The sequence below is a fragment of the Natrix helvetica genome (assembly GCF_964273705.1).
Source record: "Natrix helvetica genome assembly, chromosome: 6".
Lineage (NCBI taxonomy): Eukaryota > Metazoa > Chordata > Lepidosauria > Squamata > Natricidae > Natrix > Natrix helvetica.
The window spans coordinates 2,163,983-2,188,558 of NC_138553.1; the positions used below are offsets into that span (position 1 = coordinate 2,163,983).

The 24,576-nt window shown below is 48.7% G+C and overlaps 1 protein-coding gene across 2 annotated transcripts in view; it reads right to left on the bottom strand.

Annotated features, from left to right (window-relative positions):
* TNPO3 (transportin 3) overlaps window positions 1–24,487 on the bottom strand; it is a 41,874-nt gene extending 17,387 nt beyond the window's left edge. For both annotated transcript variants that reach the window (XM_081958337.1, XM_081958336.1), the window contains exons 1-9: window positions 24,023–24,487; window positions 11,891–12,091; window positions 10,128–10,201; window positions 7,620–7,776; window positions 6,534–6,677; window positions 3,570–3,745; window positions 2,617–2,755; window positions 1,506–1,652; window positions 169–276 (exon numbers count right to left, since the gene is read on the bottom strand). In XM_081958337.1, coding sequence (XP_081814463.1) covers window positions 169–276; window positions 1,506–1,652; window positions 2,617–2,755; window positions 3,570–3,745; window positions 6,534–6,677; window positions 7,620–7,776; window positions 10,128–10,201; window positions 11,891–12,091; window positions 24,023–24,166 — 1,290 coding nt within the window. In that variant the 5' untranslated portion in view covers window positions 24,167–24,487. The remainder of the gene's footprint in view (window positions 1–168; window positions 277–1,505; window positions 1,653–2,616; window positions 2,756–3,569; window positions 3,746–6,533; window positions 6,678–7,619; window positions 7,777–10,127; window positions 10,202–11,890; window positions 12,092–24,022) is intronic.
* Between the last annotated feature and the right edge of the window lie 89 nt (window positions 24,488–24,576).

A 24,576-nucleotide genomic window follows, 5' to 3' on the forward strand; every position in this document is an offset into this window, starting at 1 on the left:
GCAGGGAGTAGGAAGGAGGATTAGGTACGTGTGCTGCCTTTAGTTGCGTATATAGTAACGAAGGTGGAATAAAAATGAAGATAAACAAAAGCATGCTTTCTTAGCTGGACGGAAGAGCTAACAGTGGGACGAACCCCATCCTGGTATCTTTTCCCTTCCGGCCCTCACCTGGGCAAAACATTCCACGGAGCCAACCAGGAAGATCAAATCCTTGACGAGATCCGAGACTCGCATCCGGAACTCCCCAAAATCATCCGTTTCCTCGGGGATCCCTTCCTAGGATTTGGGGAGGAAGAGAGGGGAAGGAAGGAAGGATGTCACTCAAGAGGACCTGCGGAGGGATTCTGGGAGTGGAAGTCCACCTGTCGTACAGCCGCCACACAGGTAGGTAGTCCTGGGCTTCACAACTGAGTCAAAATCTCTGTCGCTAAGTGAGACAGTTGTTAAGTGAGTTTTGCCCCGCATTACGACCTTTCTTGACAGATTTGTTCAGGGAATCACTGCAGTTGCTTAAGGGAGAAACACGTTAAGTGAATATGGCTTGCCCGTTGACAGACGGACGCAAAAGAGGAACGTGTGACCTTCAGGCCCAGGCGGATAAAAATGGGTGGCTTTTTAAAAAAATAAAAAATCAGCTTTTTAAAAAATTTAAATCAATTTTTTTTATTTAAATCGGGTTTTTTTTATGCTTATCAAATGTATTTAAATGCTTTTGGAGTAACAATCTATCTAAATATCAATTTCTATTTAAGATACGTTCATCATTTAGTTTATTCAGCCTGAATCTGAGCTTACCGTATTTTTCGGACTATAAGATGCACCGGAGTATAAGACGCCCCACGATTGTGAAGAGGTAAATTCAAAATGAAAAGTTTTTGCACTCTGCAGGCCTCCCAAATCCTTTGCACGACTCGTTTTTTGCAAAAAAGAAAAAGAAAAGGGAGGGGGGGGGCATGCAGAGCTTTGGGAGGCTCGTGGAGTGGTCCTGGGGACTTCAGGTGGGGCCCAGTTTTTGCTCTTTTTTTGCCCTCCCCAGCCCCCAGGAGCATTTTGCAAGTCTCCCAAACCCTCTGCACATCTATTTTTGCATATGGGGCGGGGTTTCAGGAGGCAAAAAAATGTTGTATTCAGTGTGTAAGACGCACCCAGATTTTCACCCTCTTTTTTGGGGGGGTAGGTGCGTTTTATACTCCGAAAAATACGGTAGTTCTGTAGCATGAGGCTGTCTATTCTGCAATATTGGGACTATCGGTGAGTCAACAGCAGGTCAGAGGAGGAACCACTGCAGGACAGAGATGACTTTTAAAAACTCTGACTTAAATCAAGTTGATTTAAATCAAGCCCTTTTTGCTAGTGATTTAAATAGTAATTTAAATCTTGATTTAAATCAAATCTACCCTGTACGGAAACATCTCGTCTTCTACCCCCTCCGACACAGACGGGGGACTGCTGGCCTGAGAGACAAACTGGGGAGGGGGGTGGGTCATGGAGGGGAGTGGGCTTACGTGGTCAGGGTCCAGCTGGCAGTGGCGGGCCAGGGCGTGAAGGAGCCGCTGAATGTAGGCCTTGAAGATGCTGTGGATGATGGGGTCGTCTGTCTTGTACAGGTGCTCGCCTAGCCGGTACCAGAAGTTGAAGGATATCTCCACCACCTGGGAGTTGGGGGAAGTAGGGATTACAGATTAACAGAGTTGGAAGGGACCTTAGAGGTCATCTAGTCCAACCCACCCAAGCAGGAGACCCTACACCATTTCTGACAGAGGGCAGTCCAGTCTTTACTTGAAAGCCTCCAGGGATGAAGCTCCCACAACTTCCAAAGGCAACGTCTCACTGTCAGAAAATTCCTCCTTATTTCCAGGTTGAATCTCTCCTTGGTCGGTTTCCATCCATTATTCCTTGTCTGGCCTTCGGGTGCTTTGGAGAATAGCTTGACCCCCCTCCTCTCTGGGGCAGCCCCTCAAACATTGGAAGGCTGCTATCCTGTCTCCCTTGGTCCTTCTCTTCCCTAGACTAGCCAGGCCCAGTTCCTGCAACCGTCCATCGTATGTTTGAGCCTCCAGTCCCCTCATCATCCTGGTTTCTCTTCTCTGCACTTTTTCTAGAGCAGTGTTTCTCAACCTTGGCGACTTTGGGGCTGGGGAATTCTGGGAGTTGAAGTCCACAGGACTTAAAGTCGCCAAGTTTGAGAAACACCGTTCTGCAGGACTCTAGGTGTGGCCTTACTAAGGCTTTAGAGAGTGGGATTAGTCCCTCCCTTGCTCTTGATTCTCTCCCTCTGTTGATGCAGCCTAGAACTGTGTTGGCTTTTTTGGCATCTGCTGCACGCGGCTGGCTCCTATTTAAATGGTTGTCCACCAGGACTCCAAGATCCCTCTCATACTTACTGCTATTAAGCCTGGTTTCACCCAATCGATATGTGTAAGACTTTACTTTTCTCTACGCTGAATTTCATTTTGTTAGATAGGGCCCAGTGATAGGGGGTCCTTTTAAATCCCCCCCCTCTTCTGGCACAAGGGGGTACCCTCCTCTCTCAACACGCTCTTGAGCACCCTAAAACGTTCAAGACAGTCACGGGTTCTACCAAGGAAGTGGAAGGTGGAGGTTGGGGCGTCCTACCTCGTACTGGGGGTGTCCCGCACAGATCAGGAGCAGCTCTATAGTGCGCAGGTCACCCAAACCTTGGCCCGGGGTGCAAACGATTTTGTCCAGGAAGGTCTCGCAGAGTTCAGTGAAGATCCGGCAGTAATTGAGAACCCTACGAAAAACGACAACAACAACAAGGCAATTGTGAGTTTGGCAAGACAATCTCAGGAAGGGCAAAAGTGGGCAGGAACGAATCCAGGATGCCCTTTTGCCACCTTCTGAAAAGCAAAATCAAAAGGGAAGCCAGGATTCACTTAACAATCACGTGACTAGCTTAACCACTGCAGGGAATCACTTAACAGCTACGGCAAGGAAGGTCGTAAACGGGGGCAAAACTCACTTAACAACTGTCTCGTTTAGCAATGGATGATTGACCCAATGTCACCCAGCTGGCTTTCATGCCTATGGCGAGACTAGAACTCACCGTCTCCTGGTGATTAGCCCAGTCACCCAGTTGGCTTTCATGCCTATGGCAGGACTAGAACTCCCAATCTCCTGGTGATTGGCCCAGTCACCCAGCCAGCTTTCGTGCCTATGGCGAGACTAGAACTCCCAGTCTCCTGGTGATTGGCCCAGTCACCCAGTTGGCTTTCATGCCTATGGCAGGACTAGAACTCCCAATCTCCTGGTGATTGGCCCAGTCACCCAGCCAGCTTTCATGCCTAAGGCGGGACTAGAACTCCCAGTCTCCTGGTGATTGGCCCAAAGACACCCAGCTAGCTTTCATGGCCTAAGGCAGCACTAGAACTCATGCTCTCCCCGTTTCTGACCTCTTGGGAACATCTCCTTGAGCCCAGCCCCAATCTCCTGTTCTCTTTAACAACCGAGATTGGAAATTCAACACAGCCCCCACCTGGCTGAACACCTTGCTCTTAAGACACCTGCCCAGCGACAAGGACCAGGGGACGGACGCTCCCGGTACTCACTTGTCCAGGTCCTCGCAGGCTACGGCCATGTGGTATGCCGTCTCCAGTGTCAGGACGCCCTGGAAGAGCTGCAGGGCGAGGGGCAGGTTGGTCTCCACGTTCTCAATGGCGTAGAGGGCGGAACAGATGCAGTCCGAAGCGGCTTCATGCAGGTTGGACGACGTCTTGTCCTGTTGCTGGAAAAGAGGCCACCCAGAGATCTTGCTTAAACCTCCCTCACGGATCTCAGTTTTCCCACGCCCGAGTATTTCCTGATTAACTGTGTGTCAGGCCTGAAGCCATCTTTTCTTTTGGATCTCAGGCCTGTCACACTTTCTATTATTCTGCTGTGCATTTTCTATGGTGGGAAAATGGGAGGGGGGATTGTACGGAGTTGGGTGATATGTAGCCATAACAACATTCTTTCTAGAAAGCCAAAGTCATCCTTTGTCTCTGCACCTGACCGGATCTGGATGGGTGGAACTGCCAGCATGGCAGTGGGAGATTGGACCATGGGATGGACGTATGTGTGTGTGGGGGGGGGATCTTGAACTTTCAACTGGGTGGGGAAAACCGGGAAGCTTTCAGATTTCGGTTTCCCCAGATGTGCCAACGTGGCTCTCTTCATCAATTGGAACTTTGGGGAATCCTTTGCCTCGGACTCTGATTTACTTTTGGATGCTATTTGGAAACCTGACAATGTGGTTATTCACACTTCCCTGCCACATTGGATGGAGAGGGAGGGTTAAACACCTATCTAATCACATGCTCATGTGACCCCATGGGGGCAGCATCAGAACTTTGAATTCAGGTCATAACCAGCACTGAGGCAGGTCAGTCGTAAGTCAAGAACTTTCTGTACTTAACCATACCGTACGGCAGGGGTGTCCAAACTTGGGAACTTTAAGACTTGTGGACTTCAACTCCCAGCAGAGCTGGCTGGGGAATTCTGGGAGTTGAAGTCCACAAGTCTTAAAGTTCCCAAGTTTGGACACCCCTGCCGTACGGTAAACTGTACCGTAACATCCACTTTTATCGGAGTTGTGTTAAGATGGGATTCCTTTGATCTTCTACCTAACTGTCCCTTGACATAATGGGGAAAGTTGCAGATCTGTCATAATTGCAAACAGTTGTAAGTCGAGCACCGTCTGTACTCTTCATAACCAAGCAGAGTAGATTTTCACTGAGTCTCCACTAGCCGGTGTACAGGTCGTCCTTGACTTACAACAGTTCAGTGACCAAAGTTCCAACGTCGCTAGAAAAAAAGTGACTTATGACCCGTTTTTCACACTTAGGACTGCTGTTGCGCGGTCGCGCGATTTACATTCGGATGCTCGACAACTGACTCGCGTTTATGACGGTAGCAGCGTCCTGGGAATCACGCGATCCCGTTTTGAAGAGCAACGTCAACAAGGAAACCAGATGCACTTGTTTAACAATCGCAGCGATTCGCTTGACAAACGCGGCAAGGAAAGTCGTAAAACGGGGCGAAACTCGCTGAACACATTTCTCACGCAACGACATAAATGTTTTTGGCTCAATTTGCGGTCGTTAAGTTGAGGACGGCCTGCCATCTCAACAAACAAACAAAAAAGGCAGGGGGGAACCGGACCACACAAATTTCGAAAAACGAATGTGCTTGTAAGTTGTCCTGGGTTTACGACCATAATGGAGCATGCCCCATCACCGTCCTTAAATCGTGATTGTTGTGAAAAGGGCCTGGTGACTGAACTGGCTTTACGACAAATTTAATGGCAGCTGTTAAGCAATGCAGGGGAGGTTTTGCCGGAAAACCAATCTTGTGAAACGGGGCAGTGCAACGCCCCTCCAGGACACTTCAAATGGCCGGTAAATTCAACCCAGGTGTACGAAGTTCGGTCAAGGGATCAAGAGGGAAGGGGCACCATCACCTCATATAAGGAAAACTTACACAAGATGTTCTCTAGGTGGCACATCCCACCCACAGGATTAGCTAAAATTAATAAAAACTTATCGCCACCATGTTGGAAATGTAACGTTGCACTAGGGACCTTCTACCATATGTGGTGGGAGTGCATGAAAGCGAGGGCTTTTTGGCATCAGATAAGGAAGCATTTGGAAGGGACACTAAATCAAAGGATGGAGTTGTGGCCAGAATTATCTCTACTAGGGATCACAAAATAAAAACATGGCAAAGGTGGGCTATATTTAATGCTGTGTATATTAACGGCAGCTGGTTTTTGTGCAAAAATGGAAAAACAAGGAGACTTCCTTGATAAAGAAGATACTGACGTGCGCAGAGATGGACAGACTGACTCTAGAGCTCAAAGACAAGAGTGAGACGGAATACCACGAAATCTGGGACAAATGGTATTGATGGTTAGAAAGGAGGGGAAAAGGCCGGGGCAGAAAAACACAGAAAAGTTAAAAATTGGAAAATAGGATATTAAGACTGTGTGATAGGCAGGAATTGGATATGTATTTGTAGGATTAGCAATTATATAAAAGAAAGGATCAACGGACAGGTAATCTGACTGACTACACCCACCTATGTAAGGGATACAAAATGTAATCGTTGTAAGATCCAATCATTTATGTGGAAACGTTTATGCCAGAAATGTTGCACTATGTCCAATGTTTTTAATGTTTATCTAATAAAAAAATTGTTTTTTAAAAAAAGAGGGAGGGGGCACCGTCAGAAGTTTGAACCCAGGTGATGACTAGCCCAAAGGTGGGTCGGTTATAATTCTGAGCAGCCGTTCAGCGGAGGATTACCTGTCCTTAAGGCCCTCGTTTATCAGGGTTGTGTTTAATATGGCGGTGTCTTGATCTTCCTCCTAACCGTGTGGTGACATAAAGGGGGAGATTGTTCTGCTCCTACCACCATGGCTTTGCTCCCACCCCCAAGTTCCGACACCTGCAACGGCGTCTTCCTTCTCGGCACTTGAGTGCCCAGTTGCCCCTCCGAGGCTTGTGAAGGGGTGGGGGGGCCTCCGGGACACGCACCAGAACCTCAAAAAGCAGGGAGAGCAACTTGCTGTTGGCCATGAAGGTGCTGTCCAGAACGCCCAGGTTGAACCAGCTTCCCAGGCAACGGAAGATCTTGATGAGCATCTTCTCGTCGCTCCCGGCTTTCTCCACGCAGGTCATCTGGCGGAGAGAGAGAAGAGGCCCAGGTTCAGCTTCCGAAACTGCCCACCCACCAAGGCGGTTGCTTCTCAAGCTTGAAGGCTTCCAAGAACTGATGATGTTCCCTAGTTGGGTCATGAAACGCCTGCAAGAAATCCACCTAGCTCAGAGCACCAAGGACCCCCACAGTCCTCTCTTCCTTCTCCTCCTCCTCCTCCTCCTCCCAAACCCTTCCAGAACTGATGATGTTCCCTAGTTGGGTAATGAAATGTCTGCAAGAAAACAACCAAGCTCAGAGAGCACCGAGGACCCCACAGTCCTCCTCCTCCTCTTCTCTTTCCTTCTCCTCCATCGCATCCTCCTCTTCCATTCTGCAAACCCCACTCCCTTCTAGCACGGATGGTGTTTCCTAGTTGGGTCATGAAACGTCATCAAGAAAACCATCAAACTCAGAGAGCACTCAGGATCCCACAGTCCTCCTCTTCCTTCATCTTCCTCCCTTCTTCTGCTTCCTCTTCCCTCCTCCTCTTCACAAACCGCCCCTCCCTTCCAGCACTGATGATGTTACCTAGTTGGGTCAGGAAACGTCTGCAAGGAAACCACCAAGCTCAGAGAGCACCAATCACCTCCCCTCCTCCCCTCTCCCTTTCACCCACACCCACACCCACTCCCTTGAGCCCTGATGACGTTCCCTAGTTGGGCCATGAAACGTCTGCAAGAAAACCACCAAGCTCAGAGAGCACCCAGGACCCCCCATTGCAACCCTGAGCTATAAATATTCTCCTTTATTAATCCCCTCTTATGCTCAAGACCAGTGGGGTTCAGTTGCACCAAGCCACCCTCTTGATTTTATGGCCGACAAGGGTTCAAATCTTCCCAACTCCTAGGCTTCTCCACGTGTCTCTCTGCGAGAGGCTAGAGTTGAGTTGAGCTGAGCTGCTACTCTTTGGAACCCAAACTCACCAGGAGGGAGACCACCGTGCTGGAGTAGAAGGCCAAGTCTTCGATGATCTCGGTGCGTCGGTTGGCACCGATCCGCAAGGACCGGCTGTGAACCTCCTCGGGGAGCACCGTCAGGATCTCCAGCAGGAAGGGCAGGGAGGTCACATCGTTATTGTACCTGGTGTCCCCCGGGAAGTTGAGAAGAGACGGAATCAGAATTGAGACTTACAGCAACTTTTGTGTGGCTTTTGAGTGTACGCTCGTCGGCAAGTGGCTCTCAAAGGATCACCCGCCTCCCACCTACACTACAGAAGCAGGACAAGATAAGCAAACAAAAAGAATAAGGATGAGAAGAGGACAGAACAGCTTCCAACTCTGTTATTCTGTTAAGGAATAGGAATAGAATGAAATTAAGAATTAGATTAGATTAGAATAGATTAGAATAGAATATAGGAATAGAATAGAATAAGGAATAGGAATAGAGTAAGATTAAGAATTAGAATAGATTAGAATAGAATCTAGGAATAGAATAGAATTAGGAATAGAATAAAATTAAGAATTAGAATTAGAATAGAATAGAGTAAGATTAAGAATTAGATTAGATTAGAATAGCATATAGGAATAGAATAGAATAGAATAAGGAATAGGAATAGAATAATATTAAGAATTAGATTAGAATTAGAATAGAATCTAGGAATAGAATAGAATTAGGAATAGAATAAAATTAAGAATTAGAATTAGAATAGAATAGAGTAAGATTAAGAATTAGATTAGATTAGAATAGCATATAGGAATAGAATAGAATAAGGAATAGGAATAGAATAATATTAAGAATTAGATTAGAATTAGAATAGAATCTAGGAATAGAATAAGGAATAGAATAAAATTAAGAATTAGAATTAGAATAGAATAGAGTAAGATTAAGAATTAGATTAGATTAGAATAGCATATAGGAATAGAATAGAATAAGGAATAGGAATAGAGTAAGATTAAGAATTAGATTAGAATTAGAATAGAATCTAGAAATAGAATAGAATTAGGAATAGAATAACATTAAGAATTAGAATTAGAATAGAAGAATAAGAATTAGATTAGATTAGAATAGCATATAGGAATAGAATAGAATAAGGAATAGGAATAGAATAATATTAAGAATTAGATTAGATTAGAATAGATTAGAATAGAATATAGGTATAGAATCGAATTAAGAATAGGAATAGAATAAAATTAAGAATTAGAATAGATTAGAATAGAATATAGGAATACAATAGAATTAGGAATAGAATAAAATTAAGAATTAGAATAGAATAGAATAAGATTAAGAATTAGATTAGATTAGAATAGCATATAGTAATAGAATAGAATAAGGAATAGGAATAGAATAATATTAAGAATTAGAATAGAATTAGAATAGAATCTAGGAATAGAATAGAATTAGGAATAGAATAAAATTAAGAATTAGAATTAGAATAGAATAGAGTAAGATTAAGAATTAGATTAGATTAGAATAGCATATAGGAATAGAATAGAATAAGGAATAGGAATAGAATAATATTAAGAATTAGATTAGAATTAGAATAGAATCTAGGAATAGAATATAATTAGGAATAGAATAACATTAAGAATTAGAATTAGAATAGAATAGAGTAAGAATTAATTAGATTAGAATAGCATATAGGAATAGAATAGAATAAGGAATAGGAATAGAATAATATTAAGAATTAGATTAGATTAGAATAGATTAGAATAGAATATAGGAATAGAATCGAATTAGGAATAGGAATAGAATAAAATTAAGAATTAGAATAGATTAGAATAGAATATAGGAATACAATAGAATTAGGAATAGAATAAAATTAAGAATTAGAATTAGAATAGAATAAGATTAAGAATTAGATTAGATTAGAATAGAATATAGTAATAGAAAAGAATAGAATTAGGAATAGGAGTAGAATAAAATCAAGAAATAGATTAGATTAGATTAGAATAAGGAATAGGAATAGAATAAAATTAAGAATTAGAATTAGGAATACAATATGATTAAGAAATAGAACAGAGAAATAGAATAGAATTCGGAATAGGAATAGAATAAGGTTAAGAAATAGAATAGAACAGAACAGAATAAAACTTTATTGCTACTTTGAATGTACATTAATTGGCATACATTAAAATGAAATTTCATTGCATATAGCTCTCAAAGGGTCACCCACCTCCAATACAGACACGAGCATGACAAAATAAACTGACATGGTTAAAAATCAAGAACCACCTGTATTACCCTTACAGCCAACAACTGTAATGGGCAGACTCCATTACAGTCGTATGCTGAGGACTTACCTGTGCAATTAAAAACAAATCAAATGCTGTCAAATCGGAGCTAAGCAGGGAAGCTGCAATTCACCCTCCAGAAGTCACCTGCTCCCCGCCCTGGCCCTTGGACTGCACTCGGCTCACCCCTGCGGGACCCCAACACAACCTGGGTTTTGATCGGCTACTCTAAGACCAGATCTGAAAAGGGGGAAGACTTACTTTTCAACCAAGGTGTGCACGCAGCCTTTCCAGGAAGCCATCTGCAAGGCCAGGTCTGCTATGGCTAACGCCAGCTGCGTACGGAGAGGAGGAGAGAAAGAGAAGGCGGGAAGTCAGAGGTAGATTGCAGATAGCAATAGCACCTAAGACTTATATACCGCTTTACAGGGTCAGCTGCTTGCCCCCCAACCATCTGGGTCTTCATTTTACCGACCTATGAAGGATGGAAGGCTGAGTCCACCTTCAGCTGGTCAGGATCGAACTCCTGGCAGTGGGCAGTGAGTGAGTCTGCATTACTGCATTCTCTGTGCCACCATAGCCCTTCCTTCCTTCTTTAGAACATAGACTTATATACCACTTCACAATGCTTTGCAGCCCTCTCTAAGTGGTTTATAGGGTCAGCCTCTTGCCCCCAATAATCTGGGTCCTCATTTTACCGACCTCGGAAGGATGGAAGGCTGAGTCAATCTTAAGCCGGTCAGGATTGAACTCCTGGCAGTGGGCAGAGTTAGCCTGTGATGCTGCACTCTAACCTCTGCACGCACCATCACGGCTCTTAATAAGATAAGAGTGCAGAGCAGATCCCCAGAATGAGATCCTTCCATCAGAAGAGAGCTAGAAGGGACCTGGGAGGTCTTCTAGTCCACTCCCCTGCTCGGGCGGGACACCCTAGACCAGTGGTGTCCAAACTTGGCAACTTTAAGACTTGTGGACTTCAACTCCCAGAATTCCCCAGCCAGCAGCCACAAGTCTTAAAGTTGCCAAGTTTGGACACCCCTGCCCTAGACCGTTTAAGATAAATGGCTGACCCATCTCTTCTTAAAGAAACTGGACCCACCATTTCTGAAGGCAACTTCTGTTCCACTGGCTAATTGTTCTCAGTGTTGGGAAATTTCTCCTTAGTTCCAGGTTGCTTCTCTCCTTGAATAGTTTCCATCCATTATTCCTTGTCCTGCCCTCAGGTGCTTTGGAGAATAGGTTGACCCCCCCCCTTCTTCTTTGAGGCAGCCCCCCAAACCCTGGAAGACTGCTCTCAGGTCCTCCCCAGTCCTTCTTTTCCCTAGACTGGCCAAAGCCAATTCCTGCAACCGTTCTTCCTACGTTTTTGTCTCCAGCCCTTTCATCGTCTTAGTTGCTCTTCTCTGCACAAGAATATACCATATCCGTGATGGGGGATCCTATGGCACAGGTGGCATGCGAAGCCGTATCAGTGGGCACGCCAGCATTGCCCTGGCTGATTTTCGGCTGGCCCGCCCCCTCTGCCCGTCCCTTCCCAGGAATCTCCACGCAATTCTGGGTAAGTACAGGGCTCGCACGGAGACTCCGGGAGGAGGGCGTTTTCAGCCTCCTAGAAAGCCTCTGGAGCCTGGGGAGGGAGAAAAACGGGCCTACCGGAAGTCGGGAAACGGGCTGTTTCCTGCCTCCGGAGGCTTCACCGAGGCCAGCTAGGCCCAAAAGGGGGCATGCGGGGGGAGGGGGTGTTTGCGCACATGCGCAGGGGGCGGGACTGAATTGTGGGGGTGGGCGTAGGCGTGTGCTTTTGGCTCCCGAGGGGAAAAGGATTCCCAACCACTGTACTATATGCATATTCTTGCATGGTATCCGCCTATTCTTGCTGGAGCAGAGCAAACAAGGCCTGCCTGTCCAGCCCAGATCTCAGAGTGACCCGCAGAGGCCAACCAAGCGAACCCAGAAGCCGGCCGGGTGGGCCTGTCGGAGCTAAGGAGTGCCCACCCGTACCCCTGCCCGTACCGGATGCTCACCTGGGTGACGATGACGGGGGACATGTCCTTCAGGTTCTGGATGTGGGAAAGCAGGGAGTCGCGGAGGGAGACGTGGGAATCGGTGGGGAGCTCATAGAACGAGGTCTGGATTTTCATCTTCATGGTTTGGGCTGCGAAGTAGCAGGACTCCACGTCCTGCTGGATCTGTAGCAAGTGGTCGGAGATCTCCCAGGCATGGACCTTTTGGGGTGGGGGAGGAGAGGGAGGGGGAGAGAGAAATGCCATCAGGAGCCAAGATAGGAAGGCGCAGTCAGCGTTCTGAAGGACACCCAACAAGGGCTCAGCCATAGTTGAGGGGGTTGGACTAGAAGACCTCGAAGGTCCCTTCCAACCCGATGAGTCTAAACCTTCCCAGATCCCCCCCAAATCCTACAGAAGTAGTGTCCTAGTGCCAGAGAGGGGGGGGGGGAGAGAAGGAAAGAGGGAGAATGAAGGAAAGAAAAAAGAAGAGAAAGAAAAGAAAAAGAAAGGGAGGAAGGGGAAGGGAGGAAAGGAAGGAGGGGTGGCAGGAGATGGGAAAGAGGAAGGATGGAAGGAGAAAGAGGAAGGAAAGAAAGAAGGAAAGAAGAGAGGGAAGAAGGAAGGAGAAAAAGGAAGGAAGGAGAAATAGGAAGGAAGGGGGAAACGAGGGAAGAAGGAAGGAAAGAAGGAAAGAAAAGAGGGAAGAAGGAAGAAAGAGCAAGGAAGGAAGGAGGAAATGAGGAAGAAGGGAGGAAAAGAGGGAAGAAGGAAGGAAAGAAGGAAAGAAAAGAGGGAAGAAGGAAGAAGAAAGAGCAAGGAAGGAAGGCTGGAAGGAATGCTACTTTTGCACAGAGTTTCTTTTTCTCCAGCATCCATAACTGAATATTTGGGGCTCCAATGTTTGTCCCCAAAGCATCACCAGGCAACAGGATCCGAGAAGAGCAAAACCTGATTGCAAACACCCAACCGAACCCACTCCCTGGAGGCTGCCACGGGGCGCTGCGTGCCAAAAGAACCAGACCCAGGGACGGGTCGTTCTCCCCTTCGTGCCCCTCCCTCGGCTGAACCCCAAGTTCTCACGGTGCTCTCTAATGTCGACGCGCATTTGTCTACGTCTCAGAAATGGTCACAAGTCCCTTTTTTTTTAAAGTGGCTTTGCAACTTCCAGTGGTCCCTTGCAGAACTGCTGTAAGCTGAGGAGTGTCTGCAATGCAAGATAAGAATCAGAATGGAGCTGGAAGGGACCTTGGAGGTCTTCTAGTCCAGCCCCCTGCACACGCAGGAAACCCTATGCCATTTCAGACAGGTGACTGTCAAGGCTCTTCTTAAAAATCTCCAGTGATGGAGCACCCACAACTTCTGGTGGCAGGCTGTTCCACTGATTAATTGTCCTCACTGTCAGGAAGTTTCTCCTCAGTTCTAGGTTGCTTCTCTCCTTGATTAGTTTCCATCCATTGATCCTTGCCTTCACCTCAGATGCTTTGGAGAATAGGTTGACACATATACCCCTCTTCTTTGGGGCAGCCCCTCAAATATTGGAAGACTGGTATCGCGTCCCCTCTAGTCCTTCTTTCCTCTAGACCGGCCATACTTAGTTCCTTCAACTGCCCTTCGTATGTTTTAGTCTCCAGGCCTTTGATCCTCTTTGTTGCTCCTCTCTGGGCTTTTCCCAAAGTCTCCACATCTTTTTTGTAACGTGGTGACCAACAACTGGATGCAGGATTCCAGCTATGGCCTTCCTAAGGCTTAATACAGCGGCACCAAGACTTCACCTGACTTGGATCCTGGGCCTCTGGTTATACAAGCAAGGATCGCATTAGCGGCCCACAGGATCGGCAAGAGTTGGACACCACTGAAGGCATATTATCATCATCATCCCACCAAGTAGGAGGCGAAGGATGGAGAACCTATAGGACCTCCAGAGGTCCAGAAGCCACAGCAAGCCTTGCCTTGGCCCGTGTTTGCTCTGCTTGTAGGATGCAACAGCTGGAAGGCCAAGGGCGTCCCAAACTCGCCCCAGCTGACCACGGGAAGAATGCGGTCAGACACCTGAAAGCCGATTCTTGCTGGGCCAGCCAAGAGAGTTTCATTTTCTTTGCGGCTGGAAGCCAGAGTCCTGAAGTAGGGCAGTGCCCTTGCCAACAACTCCTGCTTGCTCCAGCAATTATGGGGGAACCTGGCCAAGAAAATATTTATTCCCACGCTTGGGAAATGGATTGATGGCATAGCTCAGTTTCCTGATGCGAGATAAAATTAACAGAGTCGGAAGGGACTTCAGAGGTCATCTAATCCAACCCCCTGCTCAGACAAATGGCTGCCCAGTCTCTTCTTAAAAACAGCGAGGGTGCACCCACAACTGCTTGTGACAAGTTGCTCCACTGATTTAATTGTTCCAATTCTTAGGAAATTGCTCCTTGATTCCAGGTTGCTTCACTCCTTGGTTAGTTTCCATCTATTGGTTCTTGTCCTGCCTTCGGGGGCTATGAAGAACAGGTTGACCCCCTTTTCTTTGGGGCAACCCCTGAGATATTGGAACACTGCTATCATGTCTCCCCTACTCCTTCTTTCTATTAAAATAGACATACCCAGTTCCTGCAACCGTTCTTCATATGTTTTAGTCTCCAGTCCCCTAATCATCTTTGCTGCTCTTCTCTGCACTCTTTCTAGAGTCTCCACATCTTTTTTACATCGTGGTGACCAAAACTGAATGCCGTATTCCAAGTGTGGCCTTTCCAAGGCCTTATAAAGTGGTATTAACACTTCACGTGATCTTGATTCTATCCCTTTGTTGATGCAGCCTAGGACTGTGTTGGCTTTTTTGGCAGCTGCTGCCCACGGCTGGCTCCTATTTAAATGGTTCTCCACCAGGACTCCAAGATCCCTTTCACAGTTACTCCTATTGAGCAAGGTACCACCTATTCTGTACCTGTGCATTTTGTTTTCCTTGCCTAGATGTAGAACCTGATTTTTTTCCACCGATAAAGATCAAAAGGAAGCCTTTAAACCCTCAGCTCAGCGCAGCCCACATCTCTGCTTGCCAATGATCTCATATTTCCAAGTGGAGTCTGCTTACTGACCATAAACACTTGTGGAAGAACTCAAGACGATCTTCCAAAGCTGTATTTCTCAAATTCGGCTCTTCGTGGCCCTGAAAGCTGATCCACCAATCAACTTTACACCAGGTCCTGGATAACAGGATTAACAGCACCCTGGAGTAAACAGGGTCCCGGACAGCTGCCTTGGCCATCCCAAACCCACCCACTCCAGTTTCTTAACAGGGCAATGAAAATATTTGTATAAACCAGCAGGAACATTTTTTTGAGGCTGGCTTGAAGGACTCTCCAAGCGAGGTTCGTTTGAAGAGATATGAAAGGAGTGGGACGTAATTGAGGCCAAAGTCTGTGTGATGGATTTTGCAACCAGTTGGCCCTCCGTCTGCACCAGCGACAGCCGCCATCCTTTCGCACCCCAAGACGGGTCCGTTCTGGCGAAAGCTTTCGCGGTCTGCAACTCACTAAATCCGCTGGGCTTAATTCCGAGATGATGGCATCTCTCTGTCCCTGGATGAGAAAGTAATAAACTTCTCACAGAGCGGATCGATGTCTTTGGGTCTCTCTGCCCATAAGTCCTGTGTGTGCGTGAGAGAGAGAGAAAGAGAGAGAAAAAAGGAGGGAGGGAGGATGGGAAGGAAAAAGAAAGGAGAAAGAGGGGTAGGAAGGATAAGGAAGAGAGAAGGAAAAAGGAAGAAAAGGAAAAAAGAGGGGAAGGAAGGCAAAAGAAAGGAAAAAGAGGGGAAGGAAAGATAAGGAAAATAGAAGGAAAAAGAGAGGGAGGGAGAGAGGGAGGGAAAAAGGAAGGAAAGACAAAAGAGGAAGCAAACAGAAGGATGAGAGAAGGACGGAAGGAAGGAAAAAGAGGGGAAGGATAAGGAAAACAGAAGGAAAAGGAGAGGAAGGGAGGGAAAAAGGGAGGAAAGGAAAAAGAGGAAAGAAACAAACAGAAGGATGAGAGACAGAAGGGAGGGAGGGAGGGGAAAGGAAAGGAAAAAGAGGAAGGAAGAAAACAGAAGGATGAGAGATGGACAGAAGGAAGGAAGGAAGGAAGGAAGGAAGGAAGGAAGGAAGGAAGGAAGGAAGGAAGGAAGGAAGGAAACACGTAGTCATAAAACCACTGATTTGTAAAGTGATCAGGACTCCAGTTTGTCTCCCATCCTGCCTCCCTCTTCCTCTCCTCCTTCCCTTCTTCCTCCCATTCTCTCCAAGGGTTTTGCCTTTTGGGTGCAGGGACCTTTTCCTGCCTCAGTCGGCCTAACGCTGCTCTCGGCAGAAATCGTGCCGCCTTCAAGAACGGAAGAGCCGGCCTTCCGCCGAGGCCCCAGAAAAGCTGCAAGAGCTGGCAAGGCCCGGGAGACTTTCAGGTCGGACGAGGGAAAACAGCCCTGGCTGCCAAACAGGCGCCTCCCTTCGTCCCTCGCAGCTGTAAGGTGAGGAGGAGTTGAGTTTCACCTCCACACCTGGTTGGTGCAGAACGGTGGGCGCCCTTGAGATCAACCTCTTCTCTTTTGGGGGAGATCGCCCAACGGGAAACGGGCAGAGCCAAGGCCCAGCCGTGAACCCAAAGACCCCGGAGCAGAGGGGGGAAATGGAGAGTTTGGTAGAACCACCTAGCTAAACTGCTCTGGGTTTTTTCCCCTTCTTTTTTATCTAAACCTTCTTTAAACTGCTGGGATCAAAGAGCAATTCGGGCTCCTTTTTTCCCCAGCGGAATTTTGTTCTTTTTTCTTTTCTTTTTTTCCGATTGCGAATTCCGTCGGCTAAAGGTCTCCCAGGGAGGGGGGGAAGGAGGGAGTCAAAGTGCCACGAAAGGGGACGAAGCAAAAATGGTCAGGCAGAACCAAGGGGGGGGGAATTAACCCCACGACAGGCAATAATTTTCCTTTTGTGCATAGCTACATATGGACAGAGAGAGAGAGCAAGAGACAGACAGAGTGAGTGAGTGACAGGGAGGGAGGGAGAAAAACAGTGAATGATGGAGAGAGAGAAAGAGACAGAGAGACAGAGAGAAAGAGACATGGAAAGAACGAGAGAGAGAGAGAGACCGAGAGTGACAGGGAGAGAGAGAAAAAGAGAGACAGAGAGAGAAAGAGACAGACAGACAGAGAGACAGACAGACGGAGAGATGGAGAGAAACAAAGACATGGAGAGAAAGAGAGACATAGAGAGAGACAGAGACAGAAAGAAAGAGACACAGAGAGAAAAACAGAGAGAGAGAAAGAGAGAGACAGAGAGAGAAAGAGACAGACAGACAGACAGACAGAAACAGAGACATGGAGAGAAAGAGAGACATAGAGAGAGACAGAGACAGAAAGAGAAAAACAGAGAGAGAGAAAGAGAGACAGAGAGAAAGAGAGACATGGAGAGAAAGAGAGAGAAAGAAAGAGAGAGAAAGAGAGATAGAGAGAGAGAAACAGAGACAGAGAGACGGAGAGAAAGAGACATGGAGAGAAAGAGGATTCTGCCCCCAGTGAGGAGGGAGGCAGCTCGGAAACGGTGAGCTGGCCTGAAAAAAGAGTGTTTAAGGGGCCCCTCGTGCCAGTTTCTCTTCGAGAGACCCCCAATGTGTAAAGGGACGCAGGCATCACACAAGAAATAAGAATCACAAGCTGTGGGGGATCTTCTTTGGCTGAATTTTGGCAGCCGTGCCACCCCCCCACTTGAACGGCCTCCTTCCCTGTCTGCCAGTCCTCCAGAAATGAGATCTTGGCAGGGCGGGAGACGTCAATCGAGTTTCCCTGCCAAAGGGGAGCTCCCGTCAGGCGCCCGGCCCAGCCCTGGGGGTTAGGCGCCTTCCGAGAATCAAATGCAATGAAAATAAAATGAAAATAAGGATTTTCATCCAATCTTTATCTCCTATTCTCCCCCCCCCCCCGCGGAAAAGCCTTCTGAGGTTCTGCTCTTGCTATGTCGAAGCGCAAGTGCCCCTTAAGAATGACTCTCCAGTGCAACAGTATTCAGATTAACAAGAGTCGGAAGGGACCTCGGAGGTCATCTAGCCCAACCCCGCCCGCCCACCCAAGCAGGAGTGCCTACGCCATTTCAGACTTATTTTGGCAGTCCAGTCTCTTGTTAAAAGTCTCCAGGGATGAAGCTCCCACAACTTCTGAATAACAGAATAACAACAGAAAAAAAGAGTTGGAAGGGACCTTGGAGGTCATCTAGTCCACCCCCGCCCACCCGCCCAAGCAGGAGACCCTACACCATTTCTGACAGAGGGCAGTCCAGTCTTTTGTTGAAAGCCTCCAGGGATGAAGCTCCCACAACTTCTGAATAACAGAATAATAACATTAACAGTGTTGGAAGGACCTTCAAGGTCATCTAGTCCAACCCCCAGCTGCCCAATCAGGAGACCCTACACCGTTTCTGACAGAGGGCAGCCCAATCTCTTCTTGAAAGCTTCCAAGGATGAAGCTCCCAGAATTTCTGAAGGCAACTTCTGTTCCACGGGTTGATGGTTCTCATTGCCTCGCTCTCTCACTATAGGGAGTCCTCGACTTATGACTGCAACGGCCCCCAACATTTACGTTGTGAAGTGAGAAGTCGGTCAAGTGAGCTTGGCCCTGTCTCACAACTTTTCTTGCTGCGGTCGTTCAGGGACTCACTGCGGTCGTTCAGTGAGTAGCCCAGTCGTTAAGTGAATCTGGTTTCCCCCCATTGTCTTGGCTGGCCAGAACGTGGCAAAAGGGGATCACGTGACAGCCCCGGACACTGTGACCGTCGTAAGTGTGAATCAGTTGTCGAGCATCTGAATGTAAATCGCACGGCCATGGGGCGGCTGCAACGGTCGTAAAGGTATTAAAAAATGGTCATAAGTCACTTTTTTCCAACGCTGATGTCACTGTGACACGGTCACTAAGTGGCCCATCCTCAGTCGAGCCCTACCCGTAGTAGGTAAATAAGTATAGTAGTAGTTCAGGACTCCAGACTGCAAGCCAGCTGCTCACAAATTCCAATCCCGTACGGATTGACTTTGGGCCAGTCACTACCCCCTAGCCCTAGGAAGCAAGCAATGGCAGACGACGTCCAAAAATATTACTTCTAAGGGAAAACTCTCCAGGTCCAGGCAGTCCTCGACTTACGACCACGATTGAGCCCCAAATTTATGTTGCTAAGTGAGACATTCGTTAAGCAAGTTACGGCTTTTCTTGCCACATTTGACAAGTGAATCACTGGGGTTCTTAAACCAGTAACATGGTCATTAAATGAATCTTGCTTCCCCACTGACTTTAACCCCGGGGAAACGTAGGTTTAATCTTTGCTTCCGACACTGATCGTCATGGGGTGACTTTAAGTGAGTCGCGCTCGCCCTCTCGGCCTAAACTGCCTCACACGTTGTGGTTGCAGAATTAAAAGAAAGGCTTTGATTGTGATCACTTTTTGCTGAGGGACTGGACATAAATCCAACAAATAAATGGAATAAATGAAACTCCCCCCCCCCGCCCGAAATATATTAAGAAGGGGCTGCACTGTACATCAACCTCCAAACCTTAAGACTGAAATACAGATTTCCAGAAAAGGAAGCTGCCTGAAGCCCACAAGGTTTATATATGATTTCTGAAAATCAAACACGAATAAAACAGGACTACGGCGTTTGGGCTGCCCTGCTCAAGACCAGAGAGGAATCTACAAATATTCATATACAAAGTGACTTTATTCCCTTTTCCTGTTAATAGTTACTGTATAGAAGATCCCCAGGGACGGAGCTTAGTAGCAGGAGATACAATTGCATCTTATCCATTCAAGCTACGAGCAACAATTCTGGTGTTATTTAGTCATTTAGTACCCAGGATTCTGCATTCCTCCTCCTCTCCCACTCTGAAAATCCCTTCTAGCCCTGATGATGTTCCCTAGCTGGGTCACAAAACGTCTGCGAGAAAAACACTGAGCTCGGAGAACACAAAGGACCCCACAATCCTCCTCCTCTCCACAACCCCACTTCCTTCTAGCACTGATGATATTCTATAGTTGGGTCATGAAACGTCCGCAAGAAAACCACCAAGCTCAGAGAATATGAAGGACTTCTCGCCCTCCGCTCCACAATCCCACTCCCTTCAAGCACTGATGATATTCCATAGTTGGGTCATGAAACGTCTTCAAGAACCCCTTGAGCTTGGAGCTCAAGAACAACGGTCCTGCGAGCTGAGACTAAATTGAAAGACTGAGGACCTTCAGAGACCATCAAGGACCCCAAAGTCCACCTCCTCCTCCTCCTCCTCTATAAACCCCACTCCCTTCAAGCACTGGTGATGTTCCCTAGCTGGGTCACGAAACGTCTGCAAGAACCCTACCAAGCTCAGAGACCACCAAGCACCCCCCGTTTCAACCCTGACCTACGAAGCTTCTCTTCCATGGAAACAATTCCCTCTCCGACAGGCTGATGCTCCAGGTGGGTCCAAACCTTCAAAGCACCTCAAAATGAACACGGCAGGCAAGGTGCTGGACCACACCTTCCTGGGAAGCACAAAGAGAGGGAACCCTTAGGGAGATACTTCCACTATCTCTGCCAGCCGGAAAAAAAGCAAATAATAGTTTCAAAGAGCTTTAGTGAAGTCAACCCCCAACTCTCAACTGCCGGTAAGGAAGCTCCAGCCTGCTCAAAACGACATTCCCAGCCCAAAGCTGAGAAGGATTGAAGACATGTGTGGAACATCCTCCTTGCAGAAACCATAAGGTTGCCCCTCACCCACCCCGGGATTCTTTCAGAAAGCAGGAAGACATGGTTTTGCCAGCAGGCCAGAGACCCCAGGGTACTACAGAGCCCACCAAGTGGTTGGTCCGATCGTTGTCCTCAGGGATATGATCCCAGCCGTGTGCAGCAGCAGCTGCCAAAAAAGCCAACACAGTTCTAGGCTGCATCAACAGAGGGAGAGAATCAAGATCACGTGAAGGGTTAATACCACTTTATAATCCCTTGGTAAGGCCACACTTGGAATATTTGCATCCAGTTTTGGTGGCCACGATGTAAAAAAGATGTGGAGACTCTAGAAAGAGTGCAGAGAAGAGCAACAAAGAGGATTAGGGGACTGGAGGCTAAAACAGATGAAGAACGGTTGCAGGAACTGGGTATGTCTAGGCTTAAGAGAAAGAAGGACTAGGGGAGACATGATAGCAGTGTTCCAATATCTCAGGGGTTGCCACAAAGAAGAGGGAGTCAAACTATTCTCCAAGGCACCTAAAGGCAGAACAAGAAGAGATGGGTGGAAACTAATCAAGGAGAGAAGCAACTTAGAACGGAGGAGAAACTTCCTGACAGTTAGAACAATCAATCAGTGGAACAGAAATTGCCTCCAGAAGTTGTGAATGCTCCAACACTGGAAGTCTTTAAGAAGATGTTGGATAGCCATTTGTCTGAAACGGTATAGGGTTTCCTACCTGAGCAGGGGGTTGGACTAGAAGACCTCCAGGGTCCCTTCCAACTCTGTCATTCTATTCTATTCTATTCTATTCTGCTTTGTAAACCATGAAAGACAGAGAAGGATTTTGGACTATACAGGTAGTCCTCACTTAGTGACTTCTTGTTTAGCAACTCTTCGAAGTCACAACAGTGCTCAACAAGAAGAACTTAATGGCCGTTCCTTGAAGTTGTGGCTATTGCAGTGTCCCCCACAGTCACAGGATCACGATGGGGGGGGGGGCACTTGGGCAGCCGGCAGCAGGTTCCAATGGTCACAGCTTCCCACAGTCCCATCCTCACCCCTTGTGGTCTTCACTGCCAGCTTCCCATAAGTCAAGGAGGAAAGCAGCCCTGATGTTGTGCTCAATGGCTGCACATGATTCCTTAACAACCACAACCTGAACTGTCCTTCTGCCCTGAAGGTGGCATTGGATTTTGTTGGACAAGGCGCAATGACAATAAAAGTAAACAAAACTCAAAGCAGAAGAGCAGTTTTCATGCCTGGCAGGTCTGCAGTTGTACCCCCTCCCCTCCCCGGAGTGTTGCAACACCAACCAGGAGCTGCACTTTTTTTAAAAAAAAGTAAATAAAAGTTGCATTTAGAGGTTGGGGGGGGGGGGGGAGAAAGTTGCAACTAGGAAAAAAAAAGAAAAATTGCCAGGAAGGGCATCCCTTCTTCATTCAGCTTCCTTGCCTCAAGGGTATCAAATTTTCACTTTCCATTCCCGGGGTTGCCGCCGTCCGTTGTGCAATTACAACAAAATTATCCGGGATGGATTTTTTTTTCCTTCTCAAAACACTTTTGCAGGGTGGAGCTGCCCGCACGTCGACCCAGGGGCAGGTTTTTCCCCCCTGCTTGCATCTTGATTGGGGTTTCTCTTTCTGCGTCTTTGCAAAGCGCTGGAAGCGGGAGTGGGGGGTTCCCCAACAGCGCTGGGAGGGGCGATTTGGGGCGTGAAGGTGAGAGACACACCCTCTTATTCTCCCCAGGCCTGCCTTGGGCACCCATGAGAAACTTGGGGGGGAGGGGGGAATAATGGCCAAGTGGCCTGCCCTTTACCCCCTCTGCGGGATGAGCCCCTTTCAAAGGGAGCTTCCTTTGGGGTGAGGGTTTCTCCCCAAGGGGATCGAGTGGGATGGGGAACGGAGCGGATGGCCTGCTTGCAAAGGAGCTGGAGTCCACCTTCTCTGTCCCCTCCCCATTTAAGACCGGAAGAGGAGGGAGCCTTTGCAACAGGAGACCCTCACCATTCCCCATCAGAGGGAGGCCCGTTTTGGGGCAGGGTCTCCTTTTGAGGTCACTGGGTAGGATCACCTACCGTGTTTCCCTGAAAATAAGACAGAGTCTTTTTTTGGACTCCCGAAATAAGCGCTTGGCCTTATTTTTGGGGAGGTCTTCTTATTTTTGACGTGCAGGAGGCGGCGAGCGTGGTCACCCCATGGCTGCTGCTGTGTTGCAATATTTTCGGGGAGGGCTTATTTTAGCACATGCGCTCCAAAGCCAGATTGGGCTTATTATCCGGGGAATGTCTTATTTTTGGGGAAACAGAGTATTGCAAAGGGACGCAGCCCCTCTCCTCCTCCTCTGCATTTAACTGGGCAAGGGGAGACCTTCGTACATCTCCCCTATTTAAATGCGGAGAGGACGGAGAAGGGAGCCTTCACTCACCCCAATGCTCTGGGCCCCTACCCAAAAGGAGGCCCCTTCTGAAAGGGAGGGCGGGGTGGGGAAGGGAGGGGATTGCCTGTGGCAAAAGGAACCAAGGGGAGTGACCTTCCCTGGTCAAATAGGAAGAGGGGGAGGAGGCCTGGGGTCCCTTTGGAACAGGGACCCCCCCTGCATTCCTGATCCTGATCTCCCTCTTTTCAGAGGGGACCTCCTTTTGGGGGTGGGGGCTTCTCTCCCCTACAGGATTAGGGCAGGTCCTCAAGGGGAGAAGCCCCCTACCTGAAAAGAAGGCCCCCTCTGAAAAGAGGGAGATCAGGATCAGTAATGCAGGGGGGGGTCACCTGTTCCAAAGGGACCCCAGGCCTCCTCCTCCCCATTTAGTCACCCTGGTCCTTTCTCCCCTTCCCTTCTTAAATGAGGAAGTGGAGAAGGAGGAGGAGGCGGGCCTGTTGCAACAGGTGACCCCTTCCCACCCACCCTGATCCTCTAGGGGAGTCCCCCCCCAAAGGAATCCCACTTTGAAATGATGGAGAATGGAGGGGGGGTCTCCTGCTGCAAAAGGAGGGACCCTCCTCATTTAACCAGACGAGGGGAGACCCTCGTCCTTCTCCCCTCCTCTCCTTAAAACGAGGAAGGGGAGGCGACCCCCTCCCACCCCGATCCTCTAGGGGTGAGCTCCCCAAAAGGAGTCCCCCTTTAAAACGATGGGGAGTGGAGGGGGGTCTCCTGCTGCAAAAGGAGGGACCCTCCCCATTCAACCAGGGGAGGGGAAAAGAGAGGAGGAAGGGGAGAAGGAGGCGACCCCCTCCCTCCCACCCCGATCCTCTAGGGGAGAGAGGCCCCCGCCTCCACCCCTTTGCAACAGGCGAGCCCCTCCCTCCCCCTACTCGATCCCCTCGGAGAGCAGCCCCCCCTCCCAGAAGGAGCCCCTCCCCCCTCTCCCCCTCCCCCCGGGGCGGAGGGAGCTCAGGCCGCGCTCCTCCCCTCCCTCCCCCATGGGCCCCAGAGGCCTCCCGGGGCCTCCCTCTTACCGAGCGCTGGAGCTCCCCGAGCCACAGGCTGGCGCGCTCCTTGCCGCTGGGGTCCGGGTCGTGGTAGAGCGCCTGCACGGCCTGGTAGACCATCTGCAGGTTCGGCTTCCCGCCGGCGCCCCCGCCGGGCCCGACAGGATCCATCCCGCCGCCTCCTCCTCCTCCGGCCACCGGCCCTCAAGACTCCGCGGCCATCGCGGGCGCCGCCTCCGCCGAGTCCGTTACCGGGAAGGAAGCGAGCCGCCGCTGCGGGAGGAGGCGGAAGCGCGCCGGAGCCACCCGGAAGGCGCTCCCTCCGGAAACCACGCCCCGCGCCCGCGAGTTCCTCCCTCGCCGATTAGGCCTCTCAACCCAACCGAGGCGCCAGAGGGGGACGCCGGACTTCTCAACGCGGCCTGCCGCCTCGCGAAGCCTCGTTTCTCCGGTTCCAGGCCCGAAAGGGACGGCCGCGGCGGAGGGACTTCCGGTGGAGCGGCGGATGTCTCCACGCAAAAGCGTCCGGGCGGTCGCACGCGCTCGCCGGAAGTGAGCTCAGTGAGCCCGAGAGGCGGGAA